Source organism: Lepidochelys kempii, chromosome 8 (genome assembly GCF_965140265.1).
Source record: "Lepidochelys kempii isolate rLepKem1 chromosome 8, rLepKem1.hap2, whole genome shotgun sequence".
Lineage (NCBI taxonomy): Eukaryota > Metazoa > Chordata > Testudines > Cheloniidae > Lepidochelys > Lepidochelys kempii.
In genome coordinates, this window is record NC_133263.1 from 55,439,525 (window position 1) to 55,467,111 (window position 27,587).

The following is a 27,587-nucleotide window of genomic DNA, read 5'->3' on the forward strand; positions in this document are numbered from 1 at the left end:
TGCTCTCAAGGAAGGTAGCTCCTCTTCAATGCTTCCCCTCTCTCCCCCTTCCCCCTCCCCCCCCGCCAATTCACCTGGCCCGTTGTGCTATGTTGGTACATGGGAACAATTCCCTCAACGCTTGTAGGAGGTTAGTTTACACCCTGAAGCATGAGGTGTGTTTATCCATGTATAATAAGGATATGACACAGGAGTCAGACTCAACTTCATTTCCTATTCCCAATAATATGGGTCAGGGTTACAAAAGGTCAGATTTCTGATACATGGCAGGAGGCAGCAGCTACTTTTACAACTCATATAATTGCTTTGTTTATTATTGGTCAAAATATCCCATTGCTTTTTAAAATCCAGCCGGTGCGTTTGACTCAAGGCCCAATTGTGCCGTAACAGGACTGGTAGTCACTCCAAGGGTTGAGGTACTAGCCTGTGTAAGGCAGGTTCAGAAAAAGGCAGGAAAAAAACAACTATTCTGGCCATGAGGAAGCAACACTCTCATTTTCCTTTGGTCATAGATCCCAAGGAAATAAAACAAATGCAGGAATCTTCCTTGAGTCCACTCCAAGTGTCCATCCCAAACAGACAGGAACAGTTTGACTATGGGTACTCTCTCTGATAGAACCATAGTCTCCATTAGTTCAGGCAGGCAGCAAATACCCCCAGATACCTAGTTCAGGTGTGCTGTTCCCTGGATCAGCCGGAGAGCAGCTTCTTTCCCCTGCTAGGAACATACCACCCACAGGCCTTGGAAGCCTCTACTTTCTTCTATTTTTTCCATACCTAGGAGGCACAGCTGTCCATTCCTCTGTCCAGGAGCCAAACAAGCCACAGCCGCCAGCTCTTCCTTCCAGGTCTGGTAGCTCAGACAGTCTTTGAAAACCAGCCACCTCTTTTGTGACCACTAAAATGCTTTAGCCCTTTCATTGGTCACAAAAGAATAAGGTGTATGTGCCCTATCAAAGCTACACTTCTTAGACAGGCAAAGGTCCTGAAAACTGCCAGAATAAGAGGAGCAGGATTGGTCCCTCAGTGACCTCCTGCACTAGTGTAATCCACACACTGATTAAATGCTGAATAAATAGAGATGTCTTTTTATTTATCCTTCACTGATGGACCCAGTTGTTACCATATCATCATAAAAGGATAAGAGAAGGGACTGTTCATTTTTCCACTATGCTCTGCCTAAGTCTGAATACCTCAGTCAAGTCCCCTCTTGTTCTTCTCTTTCCCGGGCTAAATAATTCCAGTCCACTCCTTCCCTCTAAGCATTTTAGTTGCCTGTCTCTGGTCGTTTTTAGTCTCTGCCAGATCTTTCTTGAGCTAGGTTGACTAAAACCAGGCACAATGCCCTAGAAGGGGACATTTAATTGTTTCATTTATGTCATTGCCATTTGTTCTCTATTATTCTCTTACTGCACCAAGTATATATTTGTTTTTTAATGCTGCTGCATACTGAGCAGACACCAGCACTGAGCTATGCTTTAATGCCTCCTAACCAGGGATGGATTTGACTGTGTAGTTTGGGACAGTGTTTGAAATTCTACAAGCCAGGTGCCAAGCAAGGAGCTGACAACTTCTGCAAAGGGAAACCCTGCATTCATTGAACTGTAGAAGCCACATTCACAAAAGGAATCAGTGGTGATTATTTCTAGAGATTATATATATATATATATATATATAAATTTGAATCTACCCAGATTCTACAAACTATAAATAAATTAATAAAATATACCATATCACCTTTATTCATATTCTTCCTTCCTCATCCTTCCTTCACTTTATATTTTCTATCCATATAGTCTCTCTTTCCCAGTGATGTTTTCATTCTAATTGTTAGTATGCACATTGTCAGGGTTTTGTCTTTACTTATTTTCTCTTTTCATCTTACCAACACTTCTGCCATCTTCCTCCCTCAATTTAGCCTCTCTTCCTCTTTTTTTCCTTCAGCATTTCTTCTCCTGTGCCCTTTGACCTCATCACTCTTGCTTTTTTCCTTTCTTCCCCTACTGTTTCTTTTTATTTCTTCCCCTCCTTTCTGTGTCATTGCTTCTCTCTCATTCACTTCCTCCCTTACCTTGAATTTCTCTACCTCCTTCCCTCATTCACCATTCTCCTCTATTCCCCACTTCCCTTCATCATCACCCCTTCCACCCGTCCTTAAGTCCCATACTACTTTACATGACCATAGTGAAAAATGATTGGTAAATATTTGTATGGCAACTGAACATGTAAAACACTGTTATATAATTAGTATTATATAGACCCACTCTCCTTTCCCCTCATCCCTTCCTCCACCTCCTTTTCCCTTTCAATTCCTCTAATCCTTTTCCCACCTGTCCATAGCGGAGTTTGCTTGCTGCATTTCATGGTATGTCATACATGCTGTGGTGGGAGGGATAGCTCAGTGGTTTGAGCATTGGCTTGCTAAACCCAGGGTTGTGAGCTCAATCCTTGAGGAGGCCATTTAGGGATCTGGGGCAAAACTTGGGGATCAGTCCTGCTTTGAGCAAGGGGTTGGACTAGATGACTGCCTGAGTCCCTTCCAAAAAGAAAAGGAGTACTTGTGGCACCTTAGAGACTAACCAATTTATTTGAGTGTGAGATACAGCTCACTTCATCGATGAAGTGAGCTGTAGCTCACGAAAGCTCATGCTCAAATAAACTGGTTAGTCTCTAAGGTGCCACAAGTACTCCTTTTCTTTTTGCAAAGACAGACTAACACGGCTGTTACTCTGAGTCCCTTCCAACCCTCATATGCTATGATTTCTCTCTTGGTTTGTGGCATTTATTTAATGTCCCCAGCAGTTTATTTGTGTGGTAAGCATTGTGATGAGATGCGACAGAAAGGGGATAGACAGTGGGATGGAGAGAGAGGAAGAAGTGGGTGGCTAGAGAGGGATGGGTGGACAGGGACAGATGCAGAGATTGACAGCTCCGATGGGACAGGGCAGCTTTGGGTTGCCACTTTTGGTTGGAGAGATTCCTGGAGGTTTCATGACATGACATAATCTTTAATTAAAGATTATTTTTTAATTCCTGGAGACGCCAGGGCAAACTGGTTCCAGAACTGGCAGCCGGGCGCAGCGTGCCCTGAGCTTGCCTGGCTCACAGGCTCCCCAGGAGCAGCTGGGCACGGCGGGGAGGAGGCCGCGGGTCTGCCGCAGCAGAGGCGGAACTATAGCGCGCGCTGGATTGTCTCCGGCCGGAGCACTTAGTGCAGTGCACCCGCCCGGAGCGAAGCCGCGCTGCAAGCAGGAGCCGCATGGACGAGGCGGGCTGCGCGGCTCCGGGCACTGCCCCGAGCGGGCCGGAGCGGGAGGCCCGCGGGTCGCCCCGCGGCAACTGGATGGCGACTCACCCTAAGGCAAGTGCGGGGGCGGGCCCCGAGCTGGCCCCATGGGGGTCCTTACAGGGGCCGAGCGGAGCCTGCTGCCCGCCGTCCCAAGGCTGCTCCCTGCGGCCCGCGGCTTGGGGTGTCCGGGTCCTGCAGCGGTGGGGCCCCCACAAGCCCCCGCCCAGCCGGGTGGCTCGGCGGTGCTGCGTGGCCCGGCACCCCGCCTGAAGGAGGGCGGAGCTGTCGGGACTGGGCGCTCCCCCAGCTGCTGGCTGCTGGATCCCGCCTGTCCCAGCAGACCCAGGCTGCCTCTTCCTCCAGGGTAACTGAGTTATTGGGGTCATGGCTGCGTATTTATGGTTTGACAGTTGCGGTCTACAGCTAAGACAAAATAAAATGGGCCATCTTCACTTAAGATTCACCCTAAAGATATTGTTTAAATGTCTCACGTACCCCTGTTAATTTATCTTAGGCTGCTGAAAGTCTTCTTTGAAAACTAAGATTGAATAGAGGGTTTCTGCCAATTTCCCAAGAAGTTTTGCTTGAGTTCTGGAAGGAATCTTTCAAGCTGACTAATTCAATCTCAGTGTCTTATGGTAGCTTTTCACCACTAATCTTTTCTCTGGCTCTCAGCCTCACCTTGAAACAAACACATCTAAGAAATCAACAAAAAACAACTTGTGAGCTACCTTCCTTTAGGGAGGAAGGAGAAAAGGAGTACCCAACTGCAATAACTTGTCAAACTGAAGTTTTTTTGTGTGGTGAGCATTCAGATCAAAACGTAAAGCAGGGGTGGGCAAACTTTTTGGCTCGAGGGCCACATCTGGGAATAGAAATTGTATGGTGGGCCATGAATGCTCACGAAATTGGGGTTGGGGTGCAGGAGCAGGTGAGGGCTCTGGTTGGGGGTGCGGGCTCCGGGATGGGGCCAGAAATGAGGAGTTCAGGGTGCAGGGGTGTTTGAGGGCTCTGGGGTGGGGCTGGGGATGAGGAGTGTGGAGTGTAGGAGAGGGCTCTAGGCTGAGACCGAGGGGTTCGGAGAGCGGGAGGGGGATCAGGTCTATGGCAGGAGATTGGGGCACAGGGAGGAGGGTGAGGGCTCCAGCAGGTTCTGGGGTGGGGCTGGGGATGAGGGGTTTGGGGTGTAGGAGGGTGGTCTGGGCTGGTACTGAGGGGTTTGGAGGGCAGGAGGGGGATCAGGGCTGGGGTGCAGGGGGAGGCTCAGGATGCAGGCTCCGGGAGGCGCTTACCTCAAGTGGCTCCCGCAAGCAGTGGCATGTCCCCACTATGGCTCTTACGCGGAGGCGCGGCCAGGCAGCTCTGCGTGCTGCCCAATCTGCAGGTGCCACCCCTGCAGCTCCCATTGGCTGCGGTTCCCATCCAATGGGAGCTGTGGGGGCAGCGCTTGGGGTGGGCGCAGTGTGCAGAGCAGAATCCCCTGACTGCCCCTACACATAGGAGCTGGAGTGGCGCCGTGCTGGGAGCAGCGTGGAGCAGCCTTTGACCCTGCTCCCCGGCTGGAGTGCCGGAGCAGGCCAAGCCCCAGACCCCGCTCCCCAGCTGGAACTTGAGGGCCAGATTAAAATGACTGGCAGGCCAGATTCAGCCTGCGGGCCATAGTTTGCCCACCCCTGACCTAGTCTAGACAGAGAAACAGAGATAGTAGCATGACTAGGTAGACAGAGAGATTTGTTTCCCCTTATCTGATCTGTTTTCATTACTTATTTGTGTATTATTAATTTGAATGGTGTTTCACAGGAAACTTTTTAAAAGAGCATAATTTCTGCCCTGAAAAGCATTGATTGTAAATTCCTTAGGACACTGACCTTTGTCATCTTGGATGTCTGTAAAGCACTAATAGGCCCCATGCACACCAATGGAGCTATATAAATAATGAGTCTCCTGTTAGTAGTACTTCTTGGAATAGTCAAAACTGCTAGGTCTCTTTGTTGGAAGAGGAACTTGATGGATTAATGTGATTTTAATGTAAGAAACTTCTTAAGAGTTTAGCATATGGAGAAACCGTATCTTACATTTTATAATCAGAGCTGTTGAGGAGTATTAGCATGTTATTTACCCCTTTATGTAAAGTAAGAACCAGAGGTCTTCCAGTGAAATTAATAGGCAGCAGGTTTAAAATAAATAGAAGGAAGTATTTCTTTGCACAACTTGTAAAGGGGATGTTCTGAAGGTCGGAAGTATAACTGGATTAAAAAAAGAATGAGATGAAATTCTTGGAGGATAGGTCCATTAAAGGCAAGATGGTTGGGGATGCATCCCTATGCTCCGGGTGTCCTACGCCTCTGACGGCCAGAAGCTGAGACTGGATGATAGGGGATGAATCACTCTATAATTGCCCTGCTGAAGCATCTGGCACTGGCCACTATCAGAAGGCAGGATATTGGGCCAGATGGACCATTGGTCTGACTCAGTATGGCCATTTTTTATGTACTGTAGCAGAAACAGATGAAACTCAGAATCTTTCTCCTCAAAAACAGCTCTGTTCCAGAAACAGTCAAGATTCTTTTAATGCCTTTTTATCTGGGCCAAGCAGAAATGTAACTTTAAAATATTTTAAGAGGTCAATATTTATATTGGTGTTTAATCTTTTTGAATCTTAGTAGCAGTTCTTTAAACAGGCTACATACTTTCTCATGCTCTTTTGAAAGGTTTTATGTATCTGTACCAATCTGACTTCTGCTCTGCATCTTTGATTGCTGTTACATGTTGGTTTCAGCTCACGGAGATGATGTCATTGGATGTGGCTGACAGCACTCAAGTATATGCTGCGTTCTTAGTTTACTTGGACCTCTTAGAAGGTAAATCAATGAAAGTATTTTTCTTGAGAGGCTGAGCAATCTGGGCATCAAATAAACTAACGTATGTACTCTGATTTTTGAAGACCTACATGCTAGTAGCAAGTATCAGAGGGATAGCCGTGTTAGTCTGTATCCACAAAAACAACGAGGAGTCCAGTGGCAGCTTAAAGACTAACAGATTTATTTGGGCATAAGCTTTTGTGGGTAAAAAGACACTTCTTCAGATGGTTGGAGTGAAAATTACAGATACAAGCATAAATATACTGGCACATGAAGAGAAGGGAATTACCTTACAAGTGGAGAACCAGTGATGACAAGACCATTTCAATCAGGGTGTCCACTCCCAGTAATTGATGAGCAGATCAGTGATTCTCAACCATGGGTACACGTACCCCTGGGGTACGCAGAGGTCTTCTATGGGATACATCAACTCATTTAAATGTTTGCCTACTTTTACAACAAGCTACATAAAAAGCACTAGCAAAGTCAGTACAAACTAAAATTTCATACAGACAGTGACATGTTACTGTTCTATACACTACATCAGCAGTTCTCAAACCGTGGGCAAGTTAATTTTAATGGAGTTGCCAGGGCCAGTGTTGGACTTCCTGAGGCCCAGGGCAGAAAGCTGAAGCCTGAGACCCACCATGCGAGTTTTTAAGTGAGGTGAAACTTGGGGTATGCAAGATAACTCTGACTCCTGAAAGGGGTACAGTGGTTTGGAAAGGTTGAGAACCACTGCAGCTGGGGACCTTGCCTTTAATCCCTTGTGGCTGTTTCATTAAAGAATTGTTCACAAGCTGACAGTTGGTGCTTGACTGTGAGCTATAGCTCACGAAAGCATATGCTCAAATAAATTTGTTAGTCTCTAAGGTGCCACAAGTACTCCTTTTCTTTTTGTGAATACAGACTAACATGGCTGCTACTCTGAAACCTGGGAAAACTTTGTGTCTCATGGGGAATATTTTACATAGGGGGAAAAATAAAGACCACAACAAGTTGACTTTCTTTCCAAATTTATACCCTCCTTAATGATGCAACCAGAGAGAGACTTGGGTGTTGTGCTTTTGTCCCTCTCTTATTTTCAGGCAGAAACTGGCATGAAGTGACATGCGTTGGACTAGCAGAACTCCAGCTCGTATGTCTCCATGCGCATGAGAGAGAAGCTGAGAATTTACAGGTTGTGGTGCCAACACCTGTCCACATGTCATTCACTCATCAGAGGTGAGCAAGTGATCCCAGAGTATTTGGTGCTGAATTACCAGAAAGAAAAAACAAATAGAGGATGTAAATATTGATAGGGCAACTGATAACTCCTGTAAAGCTTTAGAAAAACATTCTCTGTTAAACAAAAAGACGACAGGGGGAAAAAAAGACGGGAAAAACAAATTTGAATACATGAGCTGAGTTATTTCTAGTATTAGGAACATTATGAGGGTGGGATTTTTTTCCTTTAGCCTGATCAATTTCTTTTGCTTTTTCCTCACTTGAAATAACCCTGCAATGTAACGATTTCAGCAGCAATTGGCTGTGTGTCCACTCAAAAAATGTTTTGTACTATTTAAAGTCCTATCTGAAGTATTCATGGTGATCACCTGTATTGGAGTTTATACAGATAATTATTTTCAAGTACCTTGAAGATGATGATAAATGCTTATTTTCTACTGCTTTTGTTAGATACTGAATCACAGGAATGGACTCTCTCTCTTTTTTTTATTAATTTAATTATAATCCTGGCCACTTTCAATCTGAAAATTTGCTTCTACAGGCTGAAAACAGTTATATATATATATAATAGCATTTTCAGAGCTACGCTTTTGCATTAGATCTATCTAGGAAAGTGCTCTATAAACCCTTACTTTCACAGCTATATGTACAATTTCTTGTGGTGCTCAAGGAGGGAGAAACAAGAAAGATCTGCTTTTCTAATGACGTGGGTTTTGTAATGGAAAGTGTTTTCAGGGTTACTTTAAAAAGAAATTCTGTTCAAATCAAACTTTGTTTACATTTCGGGTGTGTTCCAATGGTTAGGTAAAATGTACAGTATTCTTCCCATCTGATAATGGCTATCTTCTTTCTCTTCCCTGCCCCCCATGCCTGATATCCTATCCTATGACACCTCTAAGGAACGGTTTATCTAGAGCCCTGCGTGGATACAAAATTTGTATCCACGTCTGATCTGCATACATGGTCCGCAGATATAAAGCAGATAGCATCAGATTTGCATGGCTCTAACTGTCACCTTGATCATTTATTACTGTGATGTCAGGGGAGCTGCCAACAGATCATACAGTTAATTGCACTTGATGTACAGTGAACTTCATTTATGTGCATGCTCTGTGAATGTCTTTTTTGGCACATTTACATTTTCCAGTGATTTTATAGATGACAGACTTGTCTGTAGCAAACAATCTTGCATCCCAATAGTAAATACGTAGTAGGTTATCCTGTGGGTATCTTTTCAGCAGCAGTAAACTTATGGCAGGAAATGTGTATTATGGCAACTAGTCATATGGTTGGAAGTTTTCTAGTTGTAAATTAATAAGGTTTTTCAATTGCTATTCAACAGACCAATCGTTTGGTTAGTATGGATATGGTTTTAAAAAGAAATATCACAAAACGGTATCGTCAGATGGCATGACTTGCTGCTCTGTTGTATAATCGCAAAGCTATTGAAAGAAAAGCTAGAAGACGAAGTATTTGCTACTCTTCTGCTTCTTGTGAAGGTGTTGACCATTTTCTGGGGGGGGGGGGGGGGATTTCTCTCATGGTTTGTGGATTGGAGATAGACCCAAAATGGGTGTGGGTAGTTGGGTAGCAAACTAGGATATTGGCTTTTCTCACTGAAGTTGCTTCTGCATGCTGTCTCTTGTTTCCTATATGTTGGTGGGTTTCTACTGGAAGTGAAAACCTTTTTCCTCCCTGTGGGTGGGCAAGTGCCAGCAATTCTGTGTCCTAACATGTATTTTATTGCTGGGAGATACAGCACAACATTTGTAACCCATCTTTGTATCCCATCGGACTTTTCATTCATGGACTCTGAATTTGTTTGTACTGTGGTGGCACTGTTTGCTCTGTTTCTGGCATCAGCATGGATGAAATCTTTTACTGGAAGGATGGTTGACTGTTAGAGCGAATGTATTACATTGATTAAAAGTACAGTTTGTGACCAGCTTTTGCTGTTGAGTAAATATATAGAGTATGTTGTCACTAAAATGTGTTCTGGCTGAATACAGTTCTCCACTTTCAGATGACTCCATTAAAGCTGTACATATGCCTGACCCTAATGCTGGTTTAATAGCCAATGTGGCAGGAGAATGGTATGGATACTGCTGAACACAATGTAGATACATGATTCTTGATGTCTCCAGTATACAGTGACTGGTGTCTCAATGGTCACCATCAAAAGGAGCCAAATAGAATGACCTGAGTTCTGTAAACTGCCACAGGGACTGTCCAACAAGTGCATCCTTGGGGATGGAATTTCACAGGCACATCTTACCAGTGAGAAGGCCTGCCTCCTCTTGCTGACACTGAGCAGTGAGAATCCAGAGGATGGTTTCTGGGGTACATGGGGCAAAAGGTAATGCAGTGTGTAAGGGCTGTAAATAATTAATCTGTAAGTATCTAAATGTCACTCTTTGAAAATGACTTTTCTATAGGCAAAACAATAAAATGAATTGTAGAGCCAGTTGGAAATGCAGCAGGTTGCAGTAATGCTGATCCCTTGTTCTGACTGTCAGTTTATTGAGCTAACCTTGTCTTGTGTTAGGGTTGAAACCATGGTTTAAATTGTTGATTAAAATGTACTGGCACTGTTGCTAACTAAGCCTGGAAATCATAAGCTAAATAAAAAGAAGGTAGCAAATGGCTGATGTTCACTTACTTAGAGTATGTCTACACTACGAAATTAGGTTGAATTTATAGAAGTTGGTTTTTTAGAAATCGCTTTTATATAGTTGATTGTGTGTGTCCCCACACAAAATGCTCTAAGTGCATTAAGTGCATTAACTCAGCGGAGTGCTTCCACAGTACCGAGGCTAGCGTCGACTTCTGGAGTGTCGCACTGTGGGTAGCTATCCCACAGTTCCTGCACACTCCGCCACCCATTGGAATTCTGGGTTGAGATCCTAATGCCTGATTGGGCAAAAAACATTGTCGCAGGTGGTTCTGGGTACATGTCGTCAGGCTCTCCCTCCCTCCGTGAAAGTGCCTTTTTTCCTGAGTTACCTGTGCAGATGCCATACCATGGCAAGCATGGAGCCCGCTGAGCTCACTGTCACCGTATGTCTCCTGGGTGCTGGCAGATGTGGTACTGCATTGCTACACAGCAGCAGCAACACATTGCCTTGTGGCAGCAGACGGTGTAACAAGCCTGAAAACCATAGTCATCATGTCCGAGGTGCTCCTGACCGCCTCGGTAAGGTAAGTCAGGAGCGCCTGGGCAGACATGGGCGCAGGGACTAAATTAGGAGTGACTCGACCAAGTCATTCTCTTTAGTCCTGCAGGCAGTCCTATTGCACCATCTTCTGCCGAGCAGCCAGGAGATGTGGATGGCTTGCAGTCCGACTGCACCGTCTGCTGCCAGCCAAAGATGTAAAATATAGATGGAGTGGATCAAAACAAGAAATAGACCAAGATTTGTTTTGTATTCATTTGCTTCCCCCTCCCACCCTCCATGAAATCAACGGCCGACAATCGTTTTAGTGAGGTCTGTCAGGGGCACCTTGAAAACTGTAATGGAGATTCAATCCTGCCTGAAATACCAGAGTAGGTGGGATAGCTTAGGGGGTTGAACATTGGCCGGCTAAACCCAGGGTTTTGAGTTCAGTCGTTGAGGGGGCCAGTCTGTGTGACAGTTGTTTTTGTTTCTCCTTGATGTAAAGCCACCCCCTTTGTTGATTTTAATTCCCTGTAAGCCAACCCTGTAAGCCATGTCGTCAGTCGCCCCTCCCTCCGTCAGAGCAATGGCAGACAATCGTTCCGCGCCTTTTTTCTGTGCAGACGCCATACCATGGCAAACATGGAGCCCGCTCAGATCACTTCGGGAATTAGGAGCACATTAAACACCACACGCATTATCCAGCAGTATATCCAGCAGAACCTGGCAAAGCGAAACCAGGCGAGGAGGCGACGTCAGCGCGGTGACGAGAGTGATGAGGACATAGACACAGACTTCTCTCAAAGCACGGGCACTGGCAATGCGGGCATCATGGTGCTAATGGGGCAGGTTCATGTGGTGGAACGCCGATTCTGGGCCCGGGAAACAAGCACAGACTGGTGGGAGCGCATAGTGTTGCAGGTCTGGGATGATTCCCACAGGCTGCGAAACTTTCGCATGCGTAAGGGCACTTTCATGGAACTTTGTGGCTTGCTCTCCCCTGCCCTGAGGCACAGTAATACCAAGATGAGAGCAGCCCTCACAGTTGAGAAGCGAGTGGCCATAGCCCTGTGGAAGCTTGCAATGCCAGACAGCTACCCGTCAGTCGGGAATCAATTTGGAGTGAGCAAATCTACTGTGGGGGCTGCTGTGATGCAAGTAGCCAGCGCAATCAAAGATCCGCTGATATCAAGGGTAGTGACCCTGGGAAATGTGCAGGTCATAGTGGATGGCTTTGCTGCAATGGGATTCCCTAACTGTGGTGGGGCCATAGACGGAACCCATATCCCTATCTTGGCACCAGAGCACCAAGCCGGCACGTACATAAACCGCAAGGGATACTTTTCAATAGTGCTGCAAACACTGGTGGATCACAAGGGACATTTCACCAAAATCAACGTGGGATGGCCGGGAAAGGTACATGACGCTCGCATCTTCAGGAACTCTGGTCTGTTTCAAAAGCTGCAGGAAGGGACTTTATTTCCAGACCAGAAAATAACCATTGGGGATGTTGAAATGCCTATAGTTATCCTTGGAGACCCAGCCTACCCCTTAATGCCATGGCTCATGAAGCCATACACAGGTAGCCTGGACAGTAGTCAGGAGCTGTTTAACTACAGGCCGCACAAGTGCAGAATGGTGGTAGAATGTGCATTTGGACGTTTAAAAGCATGGTGGTGCAGTTTACTGACTCGGTTAGACCTCAGCAAAACCAATATTCCCACTGTTATTACTGCTTGCTGTGCGCTCCACAATATCTGTGAGAGTAAGGGGGAGACGTTTTTATAGAACAATGGGTACACTCTTTCACGGTAAACCTTGCTGTTAACATTACATACATAGCACATGTGGTTTCGTTCCAAGGTCTCATTTTTCCTCCCCCCCCCCCCACCACGTGGCTAGCCCCTCCACCCCTGCTGTTAGCCACAGGGAGTGGGGAGGAACATTTCTGTGCAGGAATGGGCACCTCTGAATGTCCCCTTAAGAAAAGCATCCTGTTTCAACCAGGTGACCATGAATGATATCACTCTCCTGAGGATAACACAGAGAGATAAAGAACGGATGTTGTTTGAACGCCAGCAGACAAACACTGCAATGCTTTGTTCTACAATGATTCCCGAGTACGTGCTACTGGCCTGGAGTGGTAAAGTGTCCTACCATGGTGGACAGAATAAGGCTGCCCTCCCCAGAAGCCTTTTGCAAAGGCTTTGAGAGTACATCCAGGAGAGCCGCGAATGCCAGGGCAAATTAATCATTAAACATGCTTGCTTTTAAACCACGTATACTGTTTTAAAAGGTACACTCACCAGAGGTCCCTTCTCCGCCTGGCGGGTCTGGGAGGCAGCCTTGGGTGGGTTCAGGGGTACTAGCTCCAGGTCCAGGGTGAGAAACAGTTCCTGGCTGTCGGGAAAACTGGTTTCTCCACTTGCTTGCTGTGAGCGATCTACAACCTCCTCCTCATCATCTTCCTCTTCCCCAAAACCTGCTTCCGTGTTGCCTCCATCTCCATTGAAGGAGTCAAACAACGTGGCTGGGGTAGGGGTGGCTGAACCCCCTAAAATGGCATGCAGCTCATCATAGAAGCGGCATGTTTTGGGCTCTGACCCAGAGCGGCCGTTCTCCTGTCTGATCTTCTGGTAGACTTGCCTCAGCTCCTTAAGTTTCATGCGGCACTACTTCGGGTCCCTGTTATGGCCTCTGTCCTTCATGCCCTGGGAGATTTTGACAAATGTTTTGGCATTTTGAAAACTGGAATGTAGTTCTGATAGCACGGATTCCTCTCCCCATACAGCGATCAGATCCTGTACCTCCCGTTCGGTCCATGCTGGAGCTCTTTTGCGATTCTGGGACTCCATCATGGTGAGCTCTGCATGGTCACCTGCAGCTTACCACACTGGCCAAACAGGAAATTGAAATTCAAAAGTTCACGGGCCTTTTCCTGTCTACCTGGCCAATGTATCTGAGTTGAGAGTGCTGTCCAGAGCGGTCACAATGGAACACTCTGGGATAGCTCACAGAGGCCAAGTGCACTGCCGGTAGGACTCAATCGCCATGAGACAAAACTTAAAAGGGAAATGACCTGGCTGAGTCACTCCCACGTTTGCCCAGGCGCCCCGACCTCATCGAGGTCGGTTAAAAGAGCACCTAGGACTACGTCGACGACGGCTACCGGTCATACTGCACTGTCTGCTGTCAAAAGGCAATAAACTGCTGCTGTGTAGCAATGCAGTACTGTGTCTGCCAGCACCCAGGAGACATACGGTGACGGTTAGCTGAGTGGGCTCCATGCTTGCCGTGGTATGGCATCTGCACAGGTAACTCAAGAAAAAAGGCGCAAAACGATTGTCTGCCCTTGCTTTCATGGAAGGAGGGAGGGAAGGGGGGCCTGACGATATGTACCCAGAACCACTCGCGACAATGTTTTAACCCCATCAGGCCCTGGGATTTCTACCCAGAATTCAAATGGGCGGCGGAGACTGCGGGAACTGTGGGATAGCTACCCATAGTGCAACGCTCCGGAAGTCGACGGTTGCCTTGGTACTGTGGACACACTCCGCTGACTACACGCACTTAGAGCATTTGTGTTGAGACACACTCAATCGACTGTATAAAAACGCTTTCTACAAAACTGACTTCTATAAATCTGACCTAATTTTGTGGTGTAGACATACCCTGAGAAAAACCTGTGGATTTTAGCCCATGTGGTCCCTTGGCTCTGCCATGTTCCCTATTTACCGCAGACCGACAGCTGTGTCCACCAGCATACTACGTCTGAGTGTCTAATTGTCAAATTAAATTTAACATCCCTGTGGCAGAGAAAACACCACAGCGGCCCAAAACTATAGCATTTAATTTCAGAAAGGAGAAATACACAAAAATGAGGAGGTTAGTTAAACAGAAATTAAAAGGTACAGCACCAAAAGTAAAATCCCTGCAAACTACGTGGAAACATTTTAAAAACACCATAATAGAGGCTCAACTTAAATGTATACCCCAAATTAATAAACATAGTAAGAGAACCAAAAAAGCACCACCATGGCTAAACAACAAAGTAAAAGAAGCAGTGAGAGGCAAAAAGGCATCCTTTAAAAAGTGGAAGTTAAATCCTAATGAGGAAAATAGAAAGGAGCATAAACTCTGGCAAATGAAGTGTAAAAATATAATTAGGAAGGCCAAAAAAGAATTTGAAGAACAGCTAGCCAAAGAATCAAAACTTAATAGCAAAAAATTTAAGTACAGCAGAAGCAGGAAGCCTGCTAAACAACCAGTGGGGCCACTGGACGATCGAGATGATAAAGGAGCACTCAAGGATGATAAGGCCATTGCAGAAAAACAAAATTAATTCTTTTCATCGGTCTTCATGGTTGAGAATGTGAGGCAGATTCCCAAACCTGAGCCATTCTTTTTAGGTGACAAATCTGAGGAATTGACCCAGATTAAGGTGTCATTAGAGGAGGTTTTGGAACAAATTGATAAACTAAACAGTAATAATTCACCAGGCCCAGATGGTATTCACCCAAGAGTTCTGAAGGAACTCAAATGTGAAATTGCAGCACTACTAACTGTCGTCTGTAACCTATCATTTAAATCAGCTTCTGTACCAAATGACTGGAGGATAGCTAATGTGACGCCAATTTTTTAAAAGGGCTCCAGAGGTGATCCCAGGAATTACAGGCTTGTAAGCCTGACTTCAGTACCAGACAAACTGCTTGAAACTATAATAAGGAACAATATTGTCAGACACATAAATGAACATAATTTGTTGGGGAATAGTCAACATGGTTTTTGTAAAGGGAAATCATGCCTCAACAATCTACTAGAATTCTTTGAGGGGGTCAACAAGCATGTGGACAAGGGGGATCCGGTGGATATAGTGTATTTAGATTTTCAGAAAGCCTTTGACAAGATCCTCACCAAAGGCTCTTCAGCAAAGTAAACAGTCCTGGGATAAGAGGGAAGGTTCTCTCATGGATTGGTAACTGGTTAAAAGATAGGAAACAAAGGGGAGGAATAGATGGTCAGTTTTCAGAATGGAGAGAGGTAAATAGTGGTGTCTCCCAGGGGTCTGTACTGGGCGCAGTCCTATTTAACATATTCATAAATGATCTGGAAAAAGGGGTAAACAGTGAGGTGGCAAAATTTGCAGATGCTACTCAAGATAGTTAAGTCCCAGGCAGACTGTGAAGAGCTACAAAAGGATCTCACAAAATGAGCAGATGAAGTTCAGTGTTGATAAATGCAAAGTAATGCACATTGGAAAACATAATCCCAACTATATGTATAAAATGATGAGGTCTAAATTAGCTGTTACCACTCAAGAATGATCTTGGAGTCATTGTGGATAGTTCTCTGAAAACATCCACTCAATGTGCAGCGGCAGTCAAAAAAGTGAACAGAATGTTGGGAATCATTAAGAAAGGGATAGATAATAAGACAGAAAAATCGTATTGCCTCTCTGTAAATCCATGGTACACTCATATCTTGAATATTGTGTGCAGATGTGGTCACCCCGTCTCAAAAAAGATATATTGGACTTGTAAAAGGTTTGGAAAAGGGCAACAAAAATTATTGGGGTACGGAATGGCTGCCGTATGAGGAGAGATAAATAAGACTGAGACTTTTCAGCTTGGAAAATAGATGACTAAGGGGTGATAGAGGGCTATAAAATAATGACTGGTATGCAGAAAGTAAATAAGGAAGTGTTGTTTACTCCTTCTCAGAACACAAGAACTAGGGGTCACCAAATGAAATTAATAGGCAGCAGGTTTAAAAGAAACAAAAGGAAGTATTTCTTCACACAATGCACGGTCAACTGTGGAACTCCTTGCCAGAGGATGTTGTGAAGGCCAAGACTATAACAGGGTTCAAAAAAGAACTGGATACGTTCATGGAGGTTAGGTCCATCAGTTGCTATTAGCCAGGATGGACAGGGATGGTGTCCCTAGCCTTTGTTTGCCAGAAGCTGGGAACGTGCAACAGGGGATGGATCACTTGATGATTACCTGTTCCGTTCATTCCCCCGGGGCACCTGGCATTGGCCACTGTCAGAATACAGGATACTGATCTAGATGGACCTTTGGTCTGACCAAGTATGGCCGTTCTTATGTTCTTAAAGTGTTCCAGAATTAAGGCCCCAGCCCAGTAAATCATTTAAGCATAGATAGTTCCTGTGAAGTCAATGAAACTATTGGCATGAGCGTAAGTATTTGCAGGACTGAAATCAATGAAGCCAGTTTCACTCTCAGGTTGTTAGTATCGCACTGTTTGGAGTGTTTATTTGTTTAAACATAACTATGTTTTGACAAATATTTTTTGAAAGTGTTTATTGGTCTTATGTCAACAGACTTTGTACAAACTTTGGGGGCCAGAAGTGGGTTGATGTCCCTTTTAAACATTTGTCCAATTTGTAATTAGGCAACATGTTTTCTTCTAGTGAGCTGTAGCAATTTTTGCATAGAAACAATAGCACTATCATTTTTCTGGTTCACTTTTACCTTGTAAGTGAAATTAAACATTCTCTTCACAACTGTAATTGTCAGTAGTTCTCCAGCCACTAGTATCAATTAGTTGCAAATTGCTCACTTGTAAGATTATTCTTAAAAAGGCATATATTGTAACTCAAGCTACTTCAAATATTAAACTTCCTGAAACTGGTAAGTTGGTTAGCATCCAAATAGAAACTTATTTTTAACAAGTCAGTAATTACTGTTTATACCACTCAATTCGCTTGTGTTCATGTGTTCAAAGTTGCGATAGTCTAATATAGTTTTCAGAAGTCTAGTTATTTCTTAGAGTGGGAGAGGGAGGTCTCTGAGGTCAATTAGTCTTAAATATGAAATGTTAAAAACAGACTTGTAGGCTGCCCTGCAGGATCCTCTGCCAAAATAAGGAGAGTGACTTTTTATCATGTGCAATAAGGACAGTGACTGTTTTTATCATATGTGAATTTAACCTTCCTCTGTTGCCTCATTCTACCCAAATTTGAAAACTAAAGCTAAAGCTAGATCAAGGGCATAGTGCTTGGGACTAGAAGGGCTGACTTTTCACAGACACACGGGTCTATCCATCTCTCCGGTTTCAAGGCAGTCATCTGGGAGCAGTGTTTGGTGTAATGTTTGCCTGGCTGGATGCTCTGCTGCACTGACTGCAATACTGTAGAGAACTTTTCTGTTGGTTGTTGTGAGTAAGGGGACTCTTGTTTCCAGCACAAGTTTGGGTGAAGTGCTGATTTCTGTATACAGAGACTAACATACATTAATTCTCCAGCCCTGACTTGCCCCTTCACATGCTTGGAGGGGGAGGAAGCTGTTCAGTTTGGTCAAGCTTCTGCTGAATTATTCATCCAGGAGCTATAAAGGATAGATTCAAAACCTTCAGCTTCCATAGTATGGAAAGATTATGGCTTATTTCAGCTAATTGGAGCCCTGTGCCGTATATTACAAACTGCTCACTGCACTCATTGGTTTTGTCTTTGCTTTTCAGACGTTTTTTGCAAAGAGAATTTTTAATAGAAATAAAGAGTATCTTCACCTCCCTCTTTGTCTTGTTGCACTGGCTGCCCGTGTCCAGATTCCCGTAAGGTCTGTCCTGCACGTTTGAGGATTTTCCTGAATATGGCTTGGGCAGCTAACCAGTTCTTCAGTTGCCTAGCATCTACTGCTTCTTTCTCTGGCTATCTCCAAAAAGAGAGAGCATGCACACTCCACCCTGCCCTCCAAAAGGACCCTGTTAACTTGAAATCTAATTAGCAGTAAATGAGTTTTAAAATAGTTTCAGGCATTATACCTGCCCCTTCTATTAAGAATTGTGCCCATCGCTGTCATGGCTACGAATATTCCAGAAGTGCATTAAATGAAGAGACCTAGTATCTGTCGTGTGATGACACGTGAGCCTCCCCTGCTATTTGTAATTTTACTACCGTGTTTTCCTAGTGTGTGAAAGACCCACGCGACAGGAGAAACTGCTGAATGCAAAGTGCTGTCACATACGCGAGCTGGGGAAATGCTTTTGTCTAACCTCAGTGATGGGGATTTTATCTCTTTCTTGTAATAACAATAGGTAAAATATTTTCACACAAATGTGGAATTGAAAAAAAATCAGTGGTGTCTCTTTCTTTCGGGTTAGTGATCAAAGGACTGGATTGCAGCATGAGTGGTTGTTTTGGGTAAACTGTTAAGCAGGAGAGTGTGGCCTATGGGCTATAATTCATGATTGGGAATTGAGGTCTGGGTAGTACTCCTGTGTCTGTCATGTAACCTCAGTTGATGGTTCTATAAAATGGAGAGAATATCTACTTCACAGGTGTTGGGCTTAGTTCAAAGCTTTAAGGGCATGTCTACATTGCAGCCCAAGCTCTGGGACCTTCCCACCTCACGGGATCCTAGAACTCGGGCTGCAACTCAAGCCCGAACATCTACACCACAATTAAACAGCTCCTTAACCTGAGTCAGCTGGCATGGGCCAGTTGTGGGTGTTTAACTGCAGCTTAGACATACCCTAAAATCCTCTGCCTAGGTAGGTGGTTTAGAAATGTAAACTGTTAAATGTGTTATTTTATATAGCAATATCTTTTTCATGATGAAATCCAGTTAATCTTATACAAAGTAGATTTAAAGTATACTTGATAGGGGTTTTGTGTGCAAATTTAAGGCCTAACTCTGGTCACGCTGACCTCAATAGGAGTAGGATCTGGTTTGCTATGAGCATGCAAAATCACAGGCATGAATTTTAGAAGCAGAGTTCAAGTTACCCTGAAAATTTGGTCCCTTAAATCTAAGAAGAGGGGAAACACCTCTTTTACAAGAAACACTGATGTCATTTGTGGGATTATCTTTATTGCTTTGTGGGATTATTTGCATGAGAGTGAATTTTCAGTACATCTTCACTCTTGCAGTGCTTCAGGTTCTCCTAGTTTTTCTGTCCCTGGATTTTTCCCATCCCAGTGCTTCTACTGAAATTGAGATCTGTTGCTGGTGAAACCCCAAACCTTAGCAGCCTCTCTTGTAACATTCAATGACTTTTCCTCATTTAAAAAAAAAAAGAAACTTGCAGGATATTTTAGCTCAGCAGACTTCTCACTGTGCTCCCAGCAGCACAAATGCTTGATTGTTTTATAAGCTCTCTTGGGGCTCCAACTGCCTTTCAGTTTTACTAGGCAGTCACTGGCATGAATCCCTTGAAGGTGGCATGTGTAAGGGTATCTGTTGTCGCTGAACCTCTGGATGAACAGGGCTATTCCGGAGCCTCAGGCACCAAGTTAATTATGTATTGTAGTCCACAATTTCATTTTGGCAAGACGGCGTAAAACACTGTAATGATTTTGCTATTGTATACATGCTTCATTTACAAGACTGCATTCACTAATAAGTGGCGTTTATTAGGACAATGCATGCTTCAGAGCAAAACAGAAGTCATGATCTATGATTCTAAGTTCTTCCAGAACCATCACAGGATGTCCCCATCGTGAGTTAAGTTTCTTGGTATACAAGCCTGATATTTGGAGTTTTTAATGCTGACATGTCAACAGTGACAACAACAGGCACCAGCTAAAGTTGCTCATAAAGAGCAAAAAATTCAACCTCCCTCTTGCTGCCGGTTAACCACAGCTCTTTTGGCTTTGAACTTTTAGCTACACCTTATTGAAATCTGGTAGTGGATTATATTGAGCTTTTTAAAGTTAAAAATGGTGTTGACAAAGGGTGCTTCTACAGCTCCATTGGAGAGAAGTGACTGGCTTGCAACTTCTGTCAGACTGTTATGTTAACTTTAATGAGTAGGAATTTGTGTTCCTTTGCAACATCGGTCATTATGCAAGTAACTTGTGTGTCCTAGAACTAAGTGAGCTTTATTTTTGGGGGAGAGTTTGGCCCAAAACAGCCAGGACATCTGAAGGCTGTGAGGCCCAGTGCACAGGGTCTGTTAACTCTCTTATGTCCTTTAAGAAGATAATGAGAAATAATAGCTGTAGATAATGACCAGCTATACACAGTGCATGCCATCAGCATTGTACCATTGATACTGATGTATACTTAGGTGATCAGTAAAGATGGAAAGACTGGATATTGTAACACACAGTCTGCATGATGACTGATGCGTGAGGAAGGGGGAATCAGGAATACAGTGGAAATGAAGACTGCCTTTTGGCACTGGTTCAGATTAAAATAGTAGCATAGTCAACATTCTGGGCCCTGTTGGTCCTGGGGGATGTATCATTTTTTGGGGTACCCAAATAAGCAATGCAGGATTCAGCGCTAAGGAATTAAACCATTAGCTTTAAAGTTTGGGCCTTCATCTTGAGGAGCTGAGCATCCTCGGTTTCCTTCAGTCTCACTGGGAACAACCTCTGAGGCTGCTCAGTGCTTCACAAGACTGGTCTCTGCTGCTGAGAATGTTGAAGAATGGAGGCAGTTGGAACTGCTCTGATGAGGTAGAGCAGGGAGTAATACTCCAGAATTTAATTCTCCATTCTTCAAGAATTGTTTAAGGTTACCAGGCCCTGGAGAGAGATCAGGGTATATCTTGAGCACCCGTCTACAATCAGTGGGGAAGAACTATTTCTGGCTATTAAGTTGGGACTACTTTTTTCTCTTTCCATCAGAGGAGAAGGACATGGGAAATAAGCAAAATGCAAATATGGGAAACAGTTCCCCCCTATGAAGTTACTGGGTGATGTTCTCTGGCCTGTATTGTGCAAAAGGTCTGAATAGATTATGATAATGGACCTTTCTGGCATTAAAATCTGTGAATCTTCCCTGCTAGGAGTCAAGAATGAACTGGATACAGGTACTGAGCTATGCTTTCAATCCGGTGTGTGGTTTTTCAGGTGAAGTTGGAGGCACATTGGAAGACCTACAGGGGGAAGCCTGCAACACCATAGGCTATGCTGTGGATAATTGAGCTCCTTTATCCCCCATGCTGGTAATATTCTACTTTTCCTAGAAGAAAAGGCCATTTGTATACAAGTGGTTTCAGTTAGAGATGTTTATGGGAGCAGAAACTCCTCATATCAGCGAAACCTTAACAGGAGGTAGTGGTTTGCCTTTTTCTATTATCTATGCTGTAGTCACATTCTTTGAATAAGTGGACTAGTTCATACTGCTATCTTTTCATAGGCTCTTAAATTATTGAAATGAAGGCTTATTAGCGCTGCCAGATCTGGCAAAGAAAAATATCTAGTAATATTTCTGAAGGCCAAAATGCAGAAAGGACATCTGGAGAGAGGCTGCGTCAGTTTTTGGCATTTCTTTACTTAGGGGCAATGGTCCTTTGAAGTAGAAAATACTTTTTGTTGTATCTATATTATTAAAAAAATAGTGCAGTGTTTATCAGTCTTTGTTCATTGCAGATCTGATGTACAGTAAAGTCACAGTGCAAATCCAGATAAACATCTATCGCAGTCTCATTATCTTCCTGCCTGCTCTTATGAATGACTACGGCTGAAAAGGAACTTAATAAAAAATGCTGTATGTGATCCCAACAATGATGCCTTGAAGGGAAACAGGAAACACATGCGTCTGCAGACTTCCTGAATTCCAGGGACTTATTCCTTTTAAAAGCTCTCCTCCAGATAATCTCCAACAGTTCTGCATTGCATTACAGTGTATAGCAACTAGATGTATCTTCCACAAGATTCAACAGGCTCCTTTTGTCCCTGTCTGCATTACGAAAACGACCTGTTCCAATGATGGGCCCCCCTGGAGCATCTTAAGCCATGATTGAAATGGTTTGTCTGGTAATATTGATCGTGTTGAAGAATGGCCCAGTTGCTGAAAATGTCATGAAATTGAGCAAAGGGGGTCTTAGACAATCGGGGTGGGGTGGGAATGCTAACACTAAGGCCTGTTAGGATGAGGAATATCGTCCCTATGGGAGTTGGATGGTGAGAAGCCCACTGATTGTCTAATCTAGTTTTAAATGATTCAGACTACTCAAGAATAAACATTAAGGAGCTCCTTTTGTGTTTGGAGGTAAAGACCACACCAACCAACAGCACATGCTTCAATCTAGTCCCAGGGCTACTCTTAAAATGAGTATGAGTTTAAATTACATGGCTCTTGAAATTCCTCTTGCAGCCATCTACCACCATCCTGCATAATCTATATTCTCAGGAGGGAGATCATCCTATAAGTCTTGCCAGGGGTGGTGTTTCTCTAACAGGACTCCACGCACTACAAAATTATGTTAACCTAAGTTCCGTCAGCATACAGCCATTGCCGTAGTTAAATTGCTTTTGCATGTTCACACTACACTCCTTGTGTTGGCGGTGCGCGTCCTCACCAGGAGCACTTGTACCGACTGTACTGTCAAGTGTGGGGCATTGGAGGACAGCTTCTGAAAGCCAATTACAGTTGGTGTCTGTGTGACAGGTTGGGTCACAGAAACCACCTTGGGACTGCCACCTGCTGTGCTAAGACTATCTCTAAGCCGACTTTCCCTAAGAGCTTGGAACTTCAGTACTTCTGGTTATGCCAGACACGCTAGCCTGCTACAAACACAGACCCAGGTCTGAACCACGTCCCTCAAAAGCTGCAGGCTTAACTGAAAACCGCTTAAGAAGTGCTCCTGTCTCCAACACCCAGATACCCAGTTCCCAATGGGATCCAAACCTCAAATAAATCTGTTTTACTCTGTGTAAAGCTTATACAGGCTAAGCTCATAAATTGTTCACCCTCTATAACACCGATAGAGAGAGATGCACAGCTGTTTACTCCCTCAGGTATTAATACTTGCTCTGGGTTAATTAATAAGTAAAAAGTGATTTTATTAAATATAAAAAGTAGGATTTAAGTGGTTCCAAGTAATAACAGGCAGAACAAAGTAAATTACCAAGCAAAATAAAACACAAAAGTCTAAGCCTAATACAGTAGGAAACTAAATGCAGTAAATCTCACCCTCAGAGATGTTCCAATAAGCATCTTTGACAGACTAGACTCCTTCCTAGTCTGGGTCCAGCAATCACTAACACCCCTGTAGTTACTGTCCTTTGTTCCAGTTTTTTTCAGGCATCTCTTGAGGGTGGAGACGCTATCCATTGAGCAGGATGAAGACAAAATGGAGGGGCTTCCAGGGGCTTATATAGTCTTTCTCTTGTGGGTGGAAACCCCTCTTCTCCTATGTAAAATCCCCTCAACAAGATGGAGTTTTGCAGTCACCTGGACAAGTCACATGTTCATGCATGACTCAGTTCTTTACAGGCCGACGCCATTGTTTACATGTTAGTTTGAAGGTTCCCAGGAAAGCTCAGATGTGAATTGGCAACTTCCAAAGTTCATTGTTAGTTAAGTACTCCCAATTACTTGAATAACCCCTTCACACTATGTTGACCAAATCTGTCTTATGTCTTCCTACGGCAAACACTTCAAATACAAGCATAGAGCCACCGCTCATAACTTCAGATATAAAAATGATACATACCTACAAATAGGATGAATATATTCAGTAGATCATAACCTTTGCAAAGATATGTTACACGGCAAATCTAGCATAAAACATATCCCAGTTATGTCATATTTACACTCATAAGCATATTCCTATAAAGTATTATGGGGTGCAACGTCACAGTCTACACTGTGTTGACCTAACTACATCAACATTGACTCTGTGCCTCTCATGGAGGTGGAGTTATTAAGTTGGCATAGTGGAGCAGTTACGTTGTCAGGAGAGAAATTTTAGTGTATACACTTACATAGGTTGTTGTAGGCTGCCTTGTGTCCCCCTAACTCTAGTGTAGACCAGGCCTCTGTCTACCTTCTGACCTGCTGTTGAATTCTTAATTGGCAGGGCAGTTTCATGAGTTGTGCACTACTTTTAGGGCACGTCTGCAGCAAAGATGAGAGAATGGGGCACTTGCTGTTATGTACAAAATTATAGTGTTGCAGATGCCAGGGAGACCCCATAGTATCCTTCCTTAGTTCTAGAACACTCTTCGCTCACTCTCACACACTTTATTATTCACTGTGCTTCTGTGAAAAGGACACTTATCACCCCTACCTACGGCCGTTTGGTGTGTCTTATGGAAAATTGCTCATCACACTGTGGAAGGCCAGAGAAGAGTAGAAGCCTGTAGTTCTGAAGGTATCGCTTATAGTGGAACCTGTGTCCACACTGCTCCAACCCACTTCAAATCATAAATGCGCTGCCTTTGGGTTTAAAAAAAAAAAAAGAGCAATTCAATCTAACGTGATGGGCGGGTATTTTCTCCCTACATGCTGAACTGTGCTTGAAATCGGCACTTTAGCTGGTGGCCCTGGGCCAATAATGTACAGCTGCACCACCATGCACCCTGGCAGGGAGATCCCAAACTGAAAGCCACTTGGCAATCAAAATAGTACTAGGGGTAGGAGGAGATCTAATTTAAGGTGTTTGATCTTTAAGCATTTTGGAGGCAGCCCCCTTCTGCTCTACCACATACAGCATCTCCTTGCGTGGCTGATCTCTGCTTTGTCACCAGCAGCATATATAGTAACAAAGGAGTGTGAAAATATGGCTTATGATTGTTTTAATGTCTATGCTGTGTGAAATGGCTGGTAGACCTCCCTTTGCATGACACCTTCTGTGAATAGGGCCCAGCTGAAAAACCTGCAAGGAAATCTTTGTTTTTCTTCGTTAGTGAAACTGAAGTATGACTGATTTCTGCAAAACTCTGAGACTGCTAATAGAGCACTGGGAAGATCATGTGCTTAAAACGTCATTTGGGCTTCTAGGCTGCTGCTTTATTCTCTGCCACTTCCCATTTGATTCCTCTGTGATCCTCTAATTTTTAAAATGGGATGGAGGAAGATAATTAGCGCTTGAGAACAGGTGCATTTGGAAACACTCATTTTGAGCCAGTGTCTGACTTGCAGGATCTACATCTCTTGTTGGGGGTGACTCAAAGGTACATCAAGTGATGGGGCGGGTACGCATACTGTAGGGACAGGTAGGCTCTGTAGCAATATCCTGGACAAACTCTCCACACGAGGCTTATTAGCAAACACGATGGTTTTCAGTGATGGTCATATACAGATGTTGCCACATCAATCATTTAAGCCAGGAGTTCTCAAACTTTATTGCAAAGGGGGTTGTGACACTCCTTGGGGTCCTGATCCACAGTTTGAGAACTGCTGATTTGAGCCACTCTTAGTCGTTACATGTCACCGCTCTAACATCCTCAATGCTGTTAGACTAAATAGTCTCTCTTAGAGCCCTGTATATCTGTGCTGTGATTTTTGGATCATAAAGTGACCTTCCTTTTTTTTTTTTTTTGGTTGAGGACCCTTGATTCAATTAGTAGACAATAGTCGACATATTATTCCTAAAATGAACTGAGATGGAAGCATTTCTTCTCTGTATTGTCCTGGATTTAAAAAATAGGAAGCAGAAAAGTAGTTGACAGGGAGTGTTAGTTAACTATTTGTCTTCCTCTCCCTGAAAGCTACTTTTGAGGCTAACAGACTGGATTGGGTGGCGGGAGATCTTACTTCATTTTCTGGCTCTGTCACAGACTCACTCAATTTCTCTGCGCTTCAGTTCACCCATGTATAAGATGGAGATAATGCTCCATTTAACACTTCATCCATCTCGTCTATTTAGATTGGAAGCTTTTCAGTTCAGGGGCTATCTTGTGTGTGTACCATGTCTGGCACAATTTGGCCCCCAATTTTGGATGGGGCCCCTTGGGGCTACCATACTATAAATGGTTAATAAGGTGGCAATGTAGTCAGCTGGTATATACTGTACTGTATATAAATGAGTGCACTACCTGTTAATATATTGACAAATTTAGTTCCAGCAGGGGTCTGTGCAACTGGAGAATTTTAAAATCAAAACGAAGGCTAATTTTTCCTCAGGCATTTAAATGCATTTCTTTAACTCCAGAAATATAACCCTTAACAGGGCTGACTAGTGGGACTGGATCATAGGACTCTGATGCTTACCCTGAACTAATGCTAATCACGGTGTTGAACGTGCGTGTGTAGTGAAGGCAAATAGTCGTGCTTTACAGCATAAAAATCACTGTTTATAATGGATCATGGCTCTAGTAACTTTAAGGATAAGTTAAATGCTACACTGTAGGCTCTGAAAGCTTTGTAAAGAGAAAAGCCTAAACACAGCTGGTGAAAGAGAGAGCGCTATGTTGAAAATGTAATGCTTTGTTCCCACTGTTCCTCTTTTCTGCTCTCTTAGCTTTCTGCTGCAAGGAGAAATGGGTTCTCTAAGCAGGATGGTGGTATAGATTAGGCAATGAGCAGTACTGCTACTCCTTTAAAGGTAGAGAATTCACTGGACAGCAGAAGTGTTCACGATTTACTGGCTGGGGTGTCCTCAACCCTATACATCCTGGGAAATAAGTGATATTGCAGTTTTAGCTTGATGCTATGTTGAAATAGATTCCTAACTGACTGTCTTTCTTTCAGGCTCAGAGAGATCATGAAGAAAGCATGTATTCCACAAGATGGAACAGATTCCCCACTGTCGGTTATCCTGGCTATAGTTGAGTCAGATTCCACAGTAGTCTATTATAAACTGACAGACGGTTTCATAATGCCAGACCCTCCTGATGATACTGAAGACGTGGACAATAAACAGTGGAGAAAGAAAAGAAGGAAGCTTTTGAGATGACTTTAAGACAAAGACGAACTGTTTCTTGGCCCCTTATTTTCAAATCTAAACAAATTCAGTAATTTGTGTATGTAAATTAGAAGGTACAATGGCTTAACTGCTGCATTGCAAATCTTCACTTGCTCTGCAGAACTCAGACGTCTGCAACATGCCTCAAAGTAAAATGGTTTGTAACATGTTTCAAGGACCTGACTTTTGTATAAGGCAAGTTACTCCTTCCTCCTCTTTTTTTTTTTTTTTTTTTTTGAGAAGCAGAAGGTTTCAAACTTTGTCCCTTCTTCACACACGCCCCTACATTTGTGGGAATGTAAAGACTTAACAGAGTCAGACCTATGGCATAATTTTAAAGGTAAATATTGAAATAAAGTAAACTGTTCTTTAGTGTAGTGTGGTTGGAGTGAAGGTCTTCAAACATACACTTCTGCGTAAGTTAAAAAGGCAGTAGTTTGTCCTACT

The 27,587-nt window shown here is 43.8% G+C and overlaps 1 protein-coding gene across 2 annotated transcripts; it reads left to right on the plus strand.

Annotated features, from left to right (window-relative positions):
• Positions 1 to 3,219: 3,219 nt before the first annotated feature.
• On the plus strand, positions 3,220 to 27,309 carry TSEN15 (tRNA splicing endonuclease subunit 15). 2 transcript variants are annotated; one of them, XM_073356654.1, is made up of 4 exons: positions 3,220 to 3,361; positions 6,069 to 6,150; positions 7,239 to 7,374; positions 26,927 to 27,309. In XM_073356654.1, the coding sequence occupies exons 1-4, from the start codon at positions 3,260 to 3,262 to the stop codon at positions 27,129 to 27,131; spliced, it is 525 nt and encodes a 174-aa protein (XP_073212755.1). In that variant the 5' UTR covers positions 3,220 to 3,259; the 3' UTR covers positions 27,132 to 27,309. The 2 variants fall into 2 exon arrangements, with proteins under 2 accessions (XP_073212755.1, XP_073212756.1); XM_073356655.1 differs by lacking the exon at positions 3,220 to 3,361 and adding an exon at positions 3,414 to 3,653.
• The last annotated feature ends 278 nt before the right edge of the window (positions 27,310 to 27,587 follow it).